The sequence below is a fragment of the Acipenser ruthenus genome, chromosome 4 (assembly GCF_902713425.1).
Source record: "Acipenser ruthenus chromosome 4, fAciRut3.2 maternal haplotype, whole genome shotgun sequence".
NCBI classification, from domain to species: Eukaryota; Metazoa; Chordata; class Actinopteri; order Acipenseriformes; family Acipenseridae; genus Acipenser; species Acipenser ruthenus.
Genome location: NC_081192.1, coordinates 54,710,915 through 54,725,595, shown reverse-complemented (window position 1 = coordinate 54,725,595; position 14,681 = coordinate 54,710,915). Strand labels below are relative to the sequence as shown.

The 14,681-nt window shown below is 36.2% G+C and overlaps 1 protein-coding gene across 3 annotated transcripts; it reads right to left on the bottom strand.

The window, feature by feature from the left end:
- Positions 1 to 3,333: 3,333 nt before the first annotated feature.
- LOC117399817 (neuritin-like) lies at positions 3,334 to 12,572 on the bottom strand. 3 transcript variants are annotated; one of them, XM_033999202.3, is made up of 4 exons: positions 12,357 to 12,567; positions 9,090 to 9,183; positions 7,956 to 8,100; positions 3,334 to 4,447 (listed from the first exon to the last, which is right to left on the bottom strand). In XM_033999202.3, the coding sequence occupies exons 2-4, from the start codon at positions 9,097 to 9,099 to the stop codon at positions 4,219 to 4,221; spliced, it is 384 nt and encodes a 127-aa protein (XP_033855093.1). In that variant the 5' UTR covers positions 9,100 to 9,183; positions 12,357 to 12,567; the 3' UTR covers positions 3,334 to 4,218. The 3 variants fall into 3 exon arrangements, with proteins under 3 accessions (XP_033855093.1, XP_058878542.1, XP_033855092.1); XM_059022559.1 differs by lacking the exon at positions 12,357 to 12,567 and adding an exon at positions 11,826 to 12,327; XM_033999201.3 differs by lacking the exon at positions 9,090 to 9,183 and having other exon boundaries at positions 12,357 to 12,572.
- Positions 12,573 to 14,681: the final 2,109 nt, after the last annotated feature.

Below are 14,681 nucleotides of genomic sequence, written 5' to 3'. Positions count from 1 at the left end.
ATACGCATTCATATGTGCATATAGAAAACGAGCCTCTGGTGATCGGTGGATCACTGTATTTTCCTCATGGCATAACAACGATGTAAAACTGGTGTGCTTTTATACTCATGCTATTTTAATGTAAATACATTATTTTTTGCATCCGATTGTATTCTCTTACTGTCTGGAACACAGCCGGTTACAAAATAAAATGCGAATGAAGTAATTTGAGTCATGATTCAGGATATGTGACAATTATCTCATTTTATAAAGAAGAAAAATACACACATATATGCCCTTTACATTATACAGTAGGCTACGTCATACAACATTTCACAGCTCGTGAAGACTAACTCGCAAGAGAAAGCTATTTTACCCCACGACGGTCTTCATGCTAAGGAGAAAATTTAGTCATGTGTGTCTCCGTGATTTGTGAGTTATTATTGGGACAGACACATTGATAATCGAGCCCAATCCTGCTTTTGTTCTCAGAAAGTGGGTGCAACTGCAACACAAAATGATGGCTCATCTACCAAAATGACAGTATTGCAAAGACTGAGAAAGAAATTACAAAAGAAGAGAAAATCAAATGAGTATGTGACAGAAATACAATGAGTCTTGGTTGTAAATCTCTCTCCCGACCTGTGAGGGCGCTAAGCAGCGAGAACAGAGTTCTTTGGATGGGCTGGTCGGACAGTTCTTTCCCAGGGTCAGGAAGTCGGCTAGTCTGGATGAAGGCGAGACTCCGTTGCAAGAACGCATTGACCAGAAGGTAAACGATGTGGCAGCCATAGATTGGAGAGGTGGTTGCACTCGTTTACCAAGGGGTCATTTGCGACAGCATAAAAGGGGACGGAGAATCGGAATCTGTTCCTTCGTTTTGGGTAAATGTATTGGAGACCAGAAGGACCTGTGTTAAATGTACCGTGAGTGTTTTGTCTTCGTTTGTCTAACTGTTGCTTGTTTGTTTGTTAGATGGCTAAACACAAGTTCAGGAGCTGTCGCCAGAGGCCAGCACCCACCCGGATCATCACTGCACTAAAGCACACTATCGTTATATTCACCACTAGCACTACTGCACTCACTAAAGGACTGGTGACCGTGTATGTTTTGTCTGTGTGTGTTTATTTGTTTGTGGATTCATGTATTATCATGTGGGACTGCCCTGTGCATTATTTACAGAGCAGTACCAAGCACTGAGTACTGCCTGTATTTCATATCGTTTTCTGTTGGTCAGTTTCGACTATTGGATTAAAAATAAAAGAATCATCATATCACCAGTGCTGTGTTTGTCATTGTTTGGAGCACTGCATCACCTCTACACCTGCGCACTATAACCCACTTTGCCACAGTCTACCACAATCTCTTACAAGTATTGGGTCACTAACGCCAGGGAAGTTAGGTTGATATTGGATATTTGATATTCGCGCATTCACTGCATTCTACATCTAATAGTAGCTAATTTCTCTACATACAAACTCTCAAAGGAATGCTCTTTCATCCCATGAAAGATGTCATGCCAATGAGTAAGTCCAATAGCAACCTAACTTCCCCAGGGTTAGTGTCTGTGTTGACGAGGTAAGTTATAGCAGAACCAGAGATCCATACTAAAATAAACCATTAATTAAAAGCGACACACTAGCTAACACTAGAGGCGTCAGTTTAGGATAATAAGAAACTAATTTACAGTAGCCTAGGTGTTCAGTAGAGGACTCATCTTGTTATGTTATTTTTATACCAAAAGAACAAAGTGTTCCATCATTGTACAGCACAGTTGTTTACAGCCGAGAGAACAGAAACCGTAGAAATCAGGAAACAGTTGTCTAATAAGGTTAATACTAGTTTACATTGTAATACAGTTGTAGTAGCCTATTATTATTATTATTATTATTATTATTATTATTATTATTATTATTATTATTATTATTATTATTACAGCTTTTAATATGGTCAATCCTATTGAAGGTGGCTTTCATCACCCCCACACCCAAACCCCTCAAACAACAACATTTAAACAATAAATTCAAAGTAGGGATATTTCAACAAATACTTTTAAAAAATGACATGATTTTCAGTGGAATGATGATCGCATCTAGTGAAGAAACAGACACGTGTCAATTAGTCACATCTGCACCTTATTCCTGTTAGAATCAGACAGGCTGGCTAAATTTTCTTATGGGTAAGTTTACGTTCTGATATTAATCCTTAGCTGGTGACCAATCGTCATCAAATTTTACAAGTGGCGGGATTTCATTCCTCTGTTTCCCCATGTAACGTAATCATGTCACTTTAAACAAAGAACCATACGAGATTTGATCTCCATTTAGGACATGAAGCCACTTTTTGAATACATCACAAAAAATTTGTAAAGCAACCTGCTACATTACTTAAATAAACACAACAGAGTGTTTAGGTTGCTCTATATTTCAAGCTTGTGGAAGTAACGAGGCCAGCATACTTCAATTACACTCATCGACAATGAGTGTAATTGAAGTGTAATGCTTTAGAAATCTTAGTCGACGAAAACCTTTGCCTTTTTTTTTTTTTTTATAATTCACTACAAGAGAAAAGTTTGTAATATAACTGTACAATAGTGTTCATTGCTGGTTGCAATCTTCTTTCCAAATCCTCGAGGATACATGATATATCACAACACATGCAATACTGCAGGGAAATGCATATTCGGCACAATACTGGGGTTGATATATGAACGGATATGTTTACTATTGCTTAGACATTGCATTTATACTGTGGCTCCTGTAAAAAAATATTAGCAGTCTGTTTGTATCGTACATAAAATAATTTTGGGGTTAGGCTTCATTGTTCTCAACTCACCCTCCTTCAGATCAAGATGAAGGTGTCTGTTTCCCTTTCATCCCACATTCTGACATAAACACATCCGAGCGCTAAAAATAGAAAAAGGCTATGGCAGCCAGTGTTGCCAAATCAATAGAAAGCTTCTCTCTGCCATTTGAGTTGAGCTGTCTTATTAATTATTTTCACCTGATCTCAGCAAAGGGAGCTTCGTCTTTATCCTGCGCAACCTCAAGTAGAAGGCGATTTCTGTCAAATAAACTAAGTCTCCTTATTGCAGAGAGCAAGTGCTTTATAATCCTGAGCATTATAATTAATGTGCCGTTTGACATTCAATTAATTAATTTTGTTTTATATCAATACCATTATTTGATTCCTTATCTGACCATTTCCTAAAACGTATTGCATTTGGTATACCTCTTGATTTCATATATATATATATATATATAAAAGGGGGGTAAAACATAATTTTAACCAGTGTATGTATTCTTAATATATACGGGGTAAAGACCAAAAACTTTCCGTGTCTCCCAAAAGAACAACAGACACTTTATTTTCAAACAATAACTGATTTATTTAATAACTTTTTTAAAACGTGGTTTACTTTATAGCAATGAATATATAATACTTTAAAGTGTTTAAAAATCTCACTTTATTTAGATTTTTCCCCCCAAATCATTTTTTAATAGATTATTTATAAAGCCCCTTTTTTGTAGTCTATACTTTTGAATACTCTTCAGGTATTATATACAACATCCCCAGAAACAAACAAACGAACAAACAGAATATACAATTAAAACTAAAGTCTGAAACGTGGTCATATGCCTTGGCAACATCAAATAAAGCTAACATGTGTTCACTCCTTCCGACTGATGACTTATTCCGGAATATCAGCACGTGCTCACATGCTACTCGTGCTCACGGAGACCATTTCTATCATAATGATGGGGCACATAGTGGCGTCTGAAACAGATCAGCAGCAGCAATTCTCCAGAATTCGCACGTGGACTTCATTCTCTCAGTTTTCCCTTAATCTTTCTTCTCGTTTTCCTTTTAATACTTTTTTTCTCGTGAAGGTTCCACTTTGTATTAATGGCCAAGGCCTTTCCTGAGTTTATTTGAAGGTGGTGCAAGTCGATTTGTTGTAGAAGCTGGCGCCCCTTGTTTTGGCTGCTGCTCAGCACTTTGTTTGGTAACACATTTGGCAATGAAAAAAAAAATCACAAGGAGAAAATCAGACGTTTCCAACTATTCAAACCAATCGAGGTTTTCAGTGTCACTAGTAAATCACAACGTCTTCAGTAATGATGGGTGTTTTAGCATATACATCCATTATGGTGAAGATTCTGTGATTTCGATCGCTAGATGTATTTTGTCGTTATTTATTAATATTTATTTATTTATTTTTATATATTTGTTTTTGTTTTAGAAAGCGAGCCATGTCACTAGAGCAGACAGTGCTATAAGAAAAATGGTGAAGTAGTGACGATGAGTAGATTTGGCTGCTCCGTTGCCCCCTCCACACAGTTCAAACAAACTACCCCGAAATTCGAGTTTTTTTGACTCCTTTTTCAGTTTTTCCCAAAGATCCGCCGCTCCTTCTTGGCAATCTGCAAGCGCGGTGGTAGCGCAGGCGTGAAATTCATCCCAATATCTGAAAATTGAAAATAAATAAATAAATAATAATAGTAATAATAATATACTTGTACAGCAGCAAGATAGTTGGCTCATGCACAGTTTTACAGAACATTAATAATTCATTAATCCCATTCCTACTGCATATTCATTCTTGCAGCATCATGTGATCACACTGATAAATAATGTAGCCCTTCATTAAAACACAGATTCACTGGTTTAAATGTTCACTTTTCCATCCTTTGTATTTATTTAACAAATAGACCTTTACATTTTTAAAACAAAATTAATCATCGAATTTTTGTTGTTCAGTACACCGTAGAATAGGCCTACTGCATGGGAGCGGTTATTTGTGGTTTTAACAAAATAAGGGTTCCATAAGAGGCATTTCCTGTAAAACAAATGACGCCGATAGTTCGGGCTAAACGTGTCCTCTACTAGATGCTTTTGAGCATGTAAATTTACCAAACAAACATATAGTAAGAGCATACACACGTTGTTCTAAAAATAGAGTAAAACTGGCCTATAAATCATCGACCTATGTTTAGCAATTATATAGTGTCCTTGTCAAGTTTTAGATGTCATTATTTAACCTAGACAGGGCCCACCTTTCACCTCCTATAAAAATGCATAAACGAATGTGATAAAATAAAATAAAAAAGACTTGTGTAAAATGTATGGGCAACAAGCACGTTGTCATTTTTATTTATTTATTTGTTTGTTTGTTTGTTTATTTGTACCTATTGGGGCATATCAGTAGTAGCTACATCAAGCAAAGGTTTTGAGTTGTATAATGATTTTCAGGATTTCAATGACACGAAGTCGATCCTGCTTAAGAAGGCGCCTGGTTCTGGTCAACCCTGCAAGCTTTAATTTACGGTACTTTAAACTGGTTGCAGACGCCAATGTTTAATACATGTGTAATAAATAATGAGATATTGAGGTGCCAGGGCGTCTGAGTGTGCTTCTACTGCAGTATTTCTGCTGTAATTGCATATCCCCAAGGAAAACTAAATCATTCTTGATCTGCTCTCCTTCCTCCACACCACAACTGGGGGGGGGGGGGGGGGGGGGGGGGGGGGATCTGCAGAGGGGACACATTTGCACCTGACCCTTCGCGTTAACCCATTATACGTCCAACAAACAAAAACAAACAAAAAACAAACAAAAAAACCCAGCATAGCCTTTAATCAGAAACTACACCTCAGACATGAATCAGTTACCCGTATTGCTGATCGTAAATAACAATAATTAAAACAAGATAAAACAGATATTATTAAAATACAAAAAGTTATTGTCTGAAATCAAAGGCTGCGGAGCGGCACTTGAAGTGTGTGTGTGTGTCTGTGTGTGTGTGTGTGTGTGTGTGTGCGCGCGCGTAAGGGGTGCATAGATTTTCTCCATATAGCAGCCTACAATCACTATATTTAAGGTGGTACGGCTGGATTACATTATTAGATGGTAAATTCTGGATTAAGTTTATTTTAACAAATCCTGCTTTGAAATAGTGTGTTGTGTTGCTTTATCTTGAATTTATTACATTTGTATTTAACCAAAAAATGTGGTAAATTAAATTTTAAATAATGTACCTAGTGAAAAGTGAATATAATATAACGACACGTGTTTTAAATGGTAAATTTAAATAATATCGTAGAGAGGTTACTCACTACAATACTTAACATGGTTATTTGGAACACAATAGAATGAAAGCGAAAACACTTTCCAAAGAAATTATGTCTGTTTGTATTTCTCTGTGCAAATTCTGATGCAAGTGAGGTTATATCTGTCAAGCGAGGAGTTTCCTTATGGTTATACCCACACATCAAGTCAGTCTGTTTTGTGTCATTTTTTATCGGAAATATTTTTTATGCGACAAAGAGATGAAAAGCACCTTTCTGGTGTGCTGTGGTCACCGGTATGGTGCAATAGAAGCGGAGCCTTCTAGCGGTAATCTTCTAGCCTCTGGCAGTACAGTTATAACATTAGAGAGGGATCGGATGCTTGTCACCTTTTTAATTTCGTTTTCCCCTTGCTTCTTTAAAATGTCAGGCATCATAAGCAGTGCAGCGGTCAAAATAAGTGTCATTAGAATAGGTTTCCAAAGTTATTGTTGAAAACGTTAGGGTTTCTCAATTAATTCAGTTTCTGAAACGTGGTCATATGCCTTGGCAACATCAAATACAGCTAACATGTGTCCCCCGGTCAGTTAATAAACGTTTTCGATGCAGATTAAGCAATAACTAACATTATCGGGTTTAAGCTATATGTAAAGCCTAATATTTAAGAACCCAACATAATCGATTGCATTTAAACATCTTAATGTTTAATTTGATGAATTCCTGGTGTTCATTTTAATAAATGTCACAGTGTAAATAAGTTAATAAATGCCAAGGTGTGTTCAAAATCCGTTGCATTAGATTTATGTTTTGTTCAATATTTGTTTTTACAGTAGGAGGTTATGTGATCAATAAGCTACTAACAACCAAACAAGCAAGATGGGCTGAATGGCCTCCTCTCGTTTGTAAACTTTCTTATGTTCTTATGTTCTTAATGAGTAGAGCATGTTATAGGAGCGTGTGAATCTTTAACTTGTGAACGACTTGTTAGGTTCACTTGAAACACACGTTGCAGTGAGTGAATGATTTGCAGTAAATTGTATAATGTATTTTTCACAGTGTGGGGTGGGGGCGGGGTCATTAAAGCTATTCCAATATCGACAGCAATTACCTGCCTTTAGTCTGGTACCCGCTTTTCCTTGTGCATGAATGTGTTGATGTTGCACTCAATATCTCAGTAATGGAATATTGATCACAGCTTGCTTTTTATTATTTATGTATGTATTTATTTATTTAATTTTACTCAGCTTGCTGGCCAAGATGATGATAAATGTTTTTAGAGCTGCTTTGCCTAAACAACGATACCGCCATAACAATATTTTGACAGATATTACTCAGATATTTAAGTTGAATTTTAAATCTATTTCCTAGCCACTGTACACAATAACCAATATTTCTATGGTCAATTCACAGATTCACGGAATAAACACAATGATTAATTATGTAGCATGTCCCATGTTTGCAATATATTTATGTTTTTATTGCAGAAATCAAGCATGGTTCCTTATACTGTATATTGTGTAACAATAATACAGTATTTTTATTGCAAGCTATATTTTAAGGAGGTTGTGTTGCGTTTAATCGCAACCAATCGACCCTTAAAAATATGTACATTTGTCTGTCACACATGACAGACTACAAATTATCAGAGATTACACCAGATCAAACTAACCATGAAGAGGTCGACTAACCTCTGGATGTAAAACAGGGCTATTTCATTACAGTTAACGAATGTACATTTTTCTATGGCACATTAACACATGGCGCGATGCCGAGAATGAATGCAGTTCTGTGTGTAATACCATCTGTCCCTGTATTTTATGGGCCTGTGTACTGCAGCACTACCCTCAGATCACATTTTACAGTGTACACAGTGAGCAATTGCAAGGCTTTGGTAAAATCTCGGCTTACGTGCAGATCGTCTGTAGTTTCTCGTTATCGTCCAGCTCCTGTGGGTAGTTTGCCATATTCTCTCCCAGTCTGAGCAAACAGTCTGAGAACCCTTTAAACACCGTATCACATTTCCCAGCTGCTTTCACTGTCTGTAGCAGGTAGACTGTGGAAATATTAAAACAAAACAAAATCAAATAATAATAATAATAATAATAATAATAATAATAATAATAATAATAATAATAATAATAATAATAAAGAATCAATAGCCTATGTAACATGCTGGACAAACTACGATTGTAATGGTTAGTATGTTTGCACTGACATTAAGGTAAACTGTTTTAAATGCGTTGGAATGTTGGCCGCCTATTGTTGCACGGTATCATATTATTTCGTTTAATATGATTTCGCAAAGTAACTGTGTTTAATAGAATGCTAATTAAGGTCTCAGAAATTAAAATGTTGATTATTCTGTGGAGTAAAATAAAAAAAAGGCACACATCCGTCTTGCAGTCCCATCTTCTTTGTCTGATTCATGGAAAAGGGATTACTGGTTTCCAAAACAGCTTTTCGTCCCTTGAGAATCAAACACGCCTTACAATTAATTATGGAAACCTCCAATGTAGTCAATTTAATGACCGAGAACACAACCCGGTATAGTTTCATTTACAATTATTCCCCAATTTTACTGTATTTGCATTTCTAAACCAGAGATTAAACTCAACATAATTCATCTATTTGTTTAGACCTACATTTGGGATTTTTCTGTTATTTGTTTATGAAAAAAGCACATAAAACGATGGAGTCTGAAAACGAACATAAGATATTTAAAAGTATTTGAATATATCAATTAAAATACCATTTTTTATATAAAATTAATAGTCCCTGCATGTAATAAGAAATCGTGTATTTGTAGAATGTAAATAAAAGTTAACACAAAAATGTGTTTATGTCCTTCAAATTTATGTTTCATTCTTAAACGTTTCTTCTGGGGGGATAGCGTTATAGTATCCTTTATAAAATATCAAATGATTCATCAAGTAGAAACAACAGTTATACATGTAGACAAATACTGTAGAAAGCATTGATCTGAGGCAAGTGGAATTGATACCTACAGGTAAAACGCCAGCACAGCGGTTTCTTTAAACCTACCTGAACTCATTTTTCATGTCGAAACGCTGATCGCCCGCATATGCTTTGCTTCCTCTCGCTCTCCGTTTGTTGAGTGGAGATGCAGTCAATTGATCTGATTGTAAAAATTCCATGAGATTTCTGGATGAGTGGCTGGAGTTTGCTAGCGGAACCATGTACATGTTATTTAACCCCATCAATCCTCATGGAGTGAATTAGACTCGTGTTAGGTATGAGTGATCAATAAGCGGATTCCGTTCACAGATCAAGGAAAAAAGACACCAAACTAGCATACCCGTTATATAATTGTATCTCCTATTATAGGTGATGTTTTCATATACCTTTGTGTGACATGATCCTGTTTTTTTTTCGAGAGATGTATGTCTTTATTTGTATCATGCATCCATTAAATGTTCTATTAAATAAGCTCCCACTGTATCGCTTATTTAATTTTATATGTTGTATATGCATTTGCGTCTATAGTTTTGTCTTTTAGCTTACGTTGCAATTTTGATTTTCCATAACCTATTTTACTGCAGCCTCTCTCTCTCTCTCTCTCTCTCTCTCTCTCTCTCTCTCTCTCTCTCTCTCTCTCTCTCTCTCTCTCTCTCTCTCTCTCTAATAGAGTCATAATACAAATATAGCTTTGTTTCCCAGCATTGCGTAAATGTTAGGAGGGACATAAACCTTTCGTCTCCATTAACGGAGATATAACATGTAATCCCATAAATTCAAGCTATCGCTTGTCAACAAGAATTCGCAGTGACGGCACTATGAGTTTGCTTCCTTGAAACATAATTTTTCACCAATTATGTTATTTCCGCCTAGATTTTGATTTTCTGAACACAGATCAAACACTGCTAAAAATAAGTAACCATCTGTGCACGCATTGACTGCTTTTGAGTCATCCTACTTGATCCTGCCAGATAATCAGTGGTCACCGCGGGTGCTGCAGTATCTTTTAGATGCTTCTGTGAACTGTGTACTCGTTCTGCTAATTTCATATCAGTGCAAAATTGCAGTTTTCGGTTTACTACACGAAAATATGTTCTTATATTTTAACACACTAAGATGTATCAAACAAACGATTGTACTAAATGTTACTTAATGTGATACATAGTTTAGCTTACAGGGCTGGATCTTACTGCCATCCCCATTCCATGTTATGACCAATAGCCCATATTCAACAACACAATGGGCTACTATGCCGCGCGTTGGTGCTTTAAATGCAGAATATAAACATTTGCTAAGATTTTAAAGATGACACAGATCCAGCTAATGTTAAAAAATGAACAAAACACCAATGATTTCGTGTTTCTAGTTTAGACAAGCACCATTCCTGCTCTGATCAACACAAATTGTAGAAACTTGAGAATCCAAAAATATGTTGAAAGACAAATTCATCTAATTTTCAGACCCACGTATTAAGAATACAGCGCTCTCTCGGATAAATATTGACGATTAGTTTATGGCCCAAGCAATAAATGCATTCCAAATTACCATAGACAGATTCCACCGAGAGCATAAGTTATTAAAATAATACTCTACTACATACAACATATTAATCAACACTGAAGATCACGCATGTTGAAAAGATGAGTCCATGGACACTATATGCACATTAAGTGGTAATCTTACACAATCGTTGTTACAGGAAAACAACAAAGGCGGACCGATAAATTCAAATTATGCAGGGATACAGTAGTCTCTGGTAGTCTTTTAACAAGACCATGTTTTCACTTGCAAACAAGCTAAATCCTTACCTGCAATATAAACTTAATAGGGAAGGGAACATTGTATGTCTGTTTTTACACGAATTGTTTATTATGCTACTTACACACTTGTAGAACCATCAAGGTTAATTTCTACAAATTCAACGCTGGCTTTCACACTTATCATTGGCACTGACACACAAAAAATGTGATAAAAAATTATATTTGTATTTTAAAATCTTGTATGTTTTATACTGCATCCTATTTTAACTATAGGCTACGGCTAAATATATCTCCAGAACTGGTGAGATAAGTCCGTGTTTAGTCACGTTTTCTGCCAAAATTATCTACTAAATTTTGCCTTTAAATATGTAATATTGTCAAAGTGCAGCTTTGGATGTAGAAATTAATTTTCTATGTAATCATTTTCCGTATTTTCGCTTGACTGTTTTATAGTATGCTCTAAAATTGAAATAACAAAAGGAAATCTGTAACAAACCGAATGCTTCTTGAGGTTTCAATTTCAGTCTGGTGTTTTTTTTAGCCGCTTATTCCAAAGGGATTTGTATCTGAAAACAAACCCTTCGTTGCCATTATTCCTCACAGTTGAAAAAACGAATCTATAGCCACCATCCAAAAAATTCGTATTGACGGGTCTCAATCATTTTAACTTTAGATATAAGAATATGACGTTACATGGACGTCCAATGCAACGTGTTTAGGGTATATGCTACATTTTACAGCAGCATATATTACTAAAATAAATGTACACATTAAAGCGACAGACACTATTACAATGATTCTGATTATTTGCTACATTTCAGCCACGGAGTCTGTACGCTTATGGTTTGTTTAATCATTTCTTCGATGGATTTGTGTGAATTATTTACATAACTCTTCCTCTCGTATTTGCACCGATGCAGCGAATGCGTTAATTCCCATTGTTATATTACAACAATTCAATAGATGGCTGCATTAATGGTTCATTATTCCACCTTCAGAAATAAACAGTCTAACCATAGCTATCATTTATTAGAATAATTACCTTGTAAATACCGGTCACAGCTGTAACATATCCATGCTGACAAAATGAATCGAAGCTTAAAACAAACCACATTAAGCTTGTGTGAATCTTATTATAAGTAGGAGTTTTGTCAGTGTGTGAAATTTGTCTCAGGCATGTCGCATCACAAATAAAAGTTTGTCTTTAAATATGGGAATGCAACCAGTTATCTTGCTGAAACTGATATGTTGACGATTCCATGCATCCTACGAACCAATCATCTTTAGAATATTCTATTAGCCTTTTAGAACTATGGGTTACAATAACATGCCATTGATTTAGTGTCAATAACTAGCTGCTTCAAAAACCGGTAATTAGCCTACTTAAAATATTGGCTGTTCATAGTTTTGTTGTTGTTGTTGTTGTTGTTTTAGGGAAAGACACTATTACAATTTACAATTACATAAAAAAATCTTTGCAGCATGGTCTGAAATTTCTTGCCATTCAGTTTTAAACATACGCAGTAGTTAGTGCTGAAAACTGTATTATGGTCCATGCATACAGCATACTTACCTAGTTGTACAGCCAGAATCAGTGAAATATATCTGCCGTTCAACGTAAGTCCCATCCTACATTTAGTAAAACCATTTGAGTATGCAGATCTTAAATACGTTGCAGGATTTTTTTAAGAAACTGCTGCACATCAGACATTGCCAACAACTTCCAGCAGTAAGACTTTACAGCCACGGAGAGAGAGGCAAGTAGAGTGGAATGGTGCACCCCATTTGATAAAGGCGGGGATGTTCTGTCTCACGCCCACACTCATTCACTGACGTAGGAATGACATTGAATGCTTTTTTTTCCTTCATTTTTTACTCGCTAGATATACACGTCACAGGAGTTATCCAGATCTAGGCCATTAATGTGCAAATAGACCAAACTCTCCGCATCCGTTGAAATCCAGGTCCCCAGGGCACAAGACGCTTGACCCTCACTGGTCACCGCCTAGCTCAGTATCTGCTGGTAAAAGGAGGCTTTCTATCTATCCCTCTAATTCTCTATCTATCTATCTATCTATCTATCTATCTATCTATCTATCTATCTATCTATCTATCTATCTATCTATCTAAGATAGATAGATAGATAGATAGAACTACCTCATTAGCAAATGCATAACTTCAATTGAGGGATAAATTGAAACAAGGTATTTTTTTTCAAGTTTTAATGAATAATTAATTAAACTGAGGAGCAGAAAAGGACGGAGATGAATGACGCCACTTCGCGTTTCAGAAAGGAATCCCTCACCCCCGCTGTGACGTCAACTGGGCCCAGAGAAAGCCACAGACGGTTTCTCCCAGAAAGTCCCACAGAATACTAAAAAGATACCGAGCTCTGAAGGGAAATCCTTTGAAAGAAATGAGTGAAATCAGTTTGCTAGGTGCAGGAAGAAAAGATTTGCCCCACAGCCACACATATCCGCACAACTGCTGTGTAATTAGGTCCCCTGACAGTTAATTTAAAGTTGCAGCATAATGTGCATTTAGATGGATGGCTCGGGGACAATCCTATAAGCTGTGTGTGTAAAGGACCTTTACAGTCACATGCGAAACACTTGGGTTTCAGACAAGTCAAAATACTAATTGAACAGCGTGACACATGAATATCATCTTCAGCATTAAATATTTATTGTATTGCATTATTATAAACTTCACATATAATGTATTTTCCATTCCCACTTACCAGTGTAAAATTAACACTTTGGGCAAAATTCTCAGAAGGTTGCTATGCCAAACATGGTCTATTTGTAATAGTTGTAATAGTAGGCCTATATGCAAAAAAAGGGTCCATCTGTCATTAACAAAATGTGGGTATTTTATCGAAATTGCATACTACCTAACAAAAAGGACAAATGCATCAAATTAAGTGCTTATTAATTGTATAATCAAACCGTTCTCGGAAATCCGATGTGATCATTTACACAAAAGAAAAAAACACACACACACACAAAAAAACCCACACAAAAAACACTATAGTTAAATAATACGAGGAGATGGCATCTTTTAATCAACATCTATTTTGGACTTCTGTGTTGTAGACTGAATTCTGTCCTTTATGTCTATTTGTTTAGTTCCAGCCCATCACTACAACTAAGCAGATGAAAGGTACAATCTGGAACGAGCCTCTTGTAGGTGTGTAATCGATCGGGATTTGGGGTTATTAAAAATGAGGTTACCCTGGCTAAATAAATCAGGACGCAGCCACTAGCCCCAATCTGGTCTGCAAAATGAGTTGCAACTCAAACCCGTATAGAAGGTATAGACAAGAATATTATTTTTTTTAAATAAATGCAGTACTCACTGTACGTTTTGCAATGTTCTTGCATATTGCAAAAACAAACAAAAAAACTCCTGAAAATGTCCTGTTAAAAAACAAACAAACAAACAAACAAACAAAAACTCCTGAACAAGTTGTTGTAACCAGACCTTTCGACCCCATGTAATCTGGAAAAGAGCAAACGGTATCCCCACTTTGGTCAGTACTTATCATAAAAAAACGTACCTTGTTTTCGCAGTGAATTTCCGCCCCCCTGTGGCAACATAGCATTGAACAAAAGAAAAAGTAGAAGTGCTGTAAGTCACACCTAGACAAAAGACATTTAGGTCCCGTTAAAAAGTCAAATACGGTAAATTTCAACAACTGGGAGCACAGGTCTGCCAGTTGATGGGAAATGTAGATTATAGTTGCACTTGTGGAGCTGTTTTCTAATACAAAACAGAATACATCCCAGTGGGAACGCGCATGAATAAAAGTTTGGTTCGTTCACAAAAAACTAATATGCTGTCACGACTTCGCAATTTCAGATATATACTTACAACTTCTGAGAAGTGGTATTTGAAG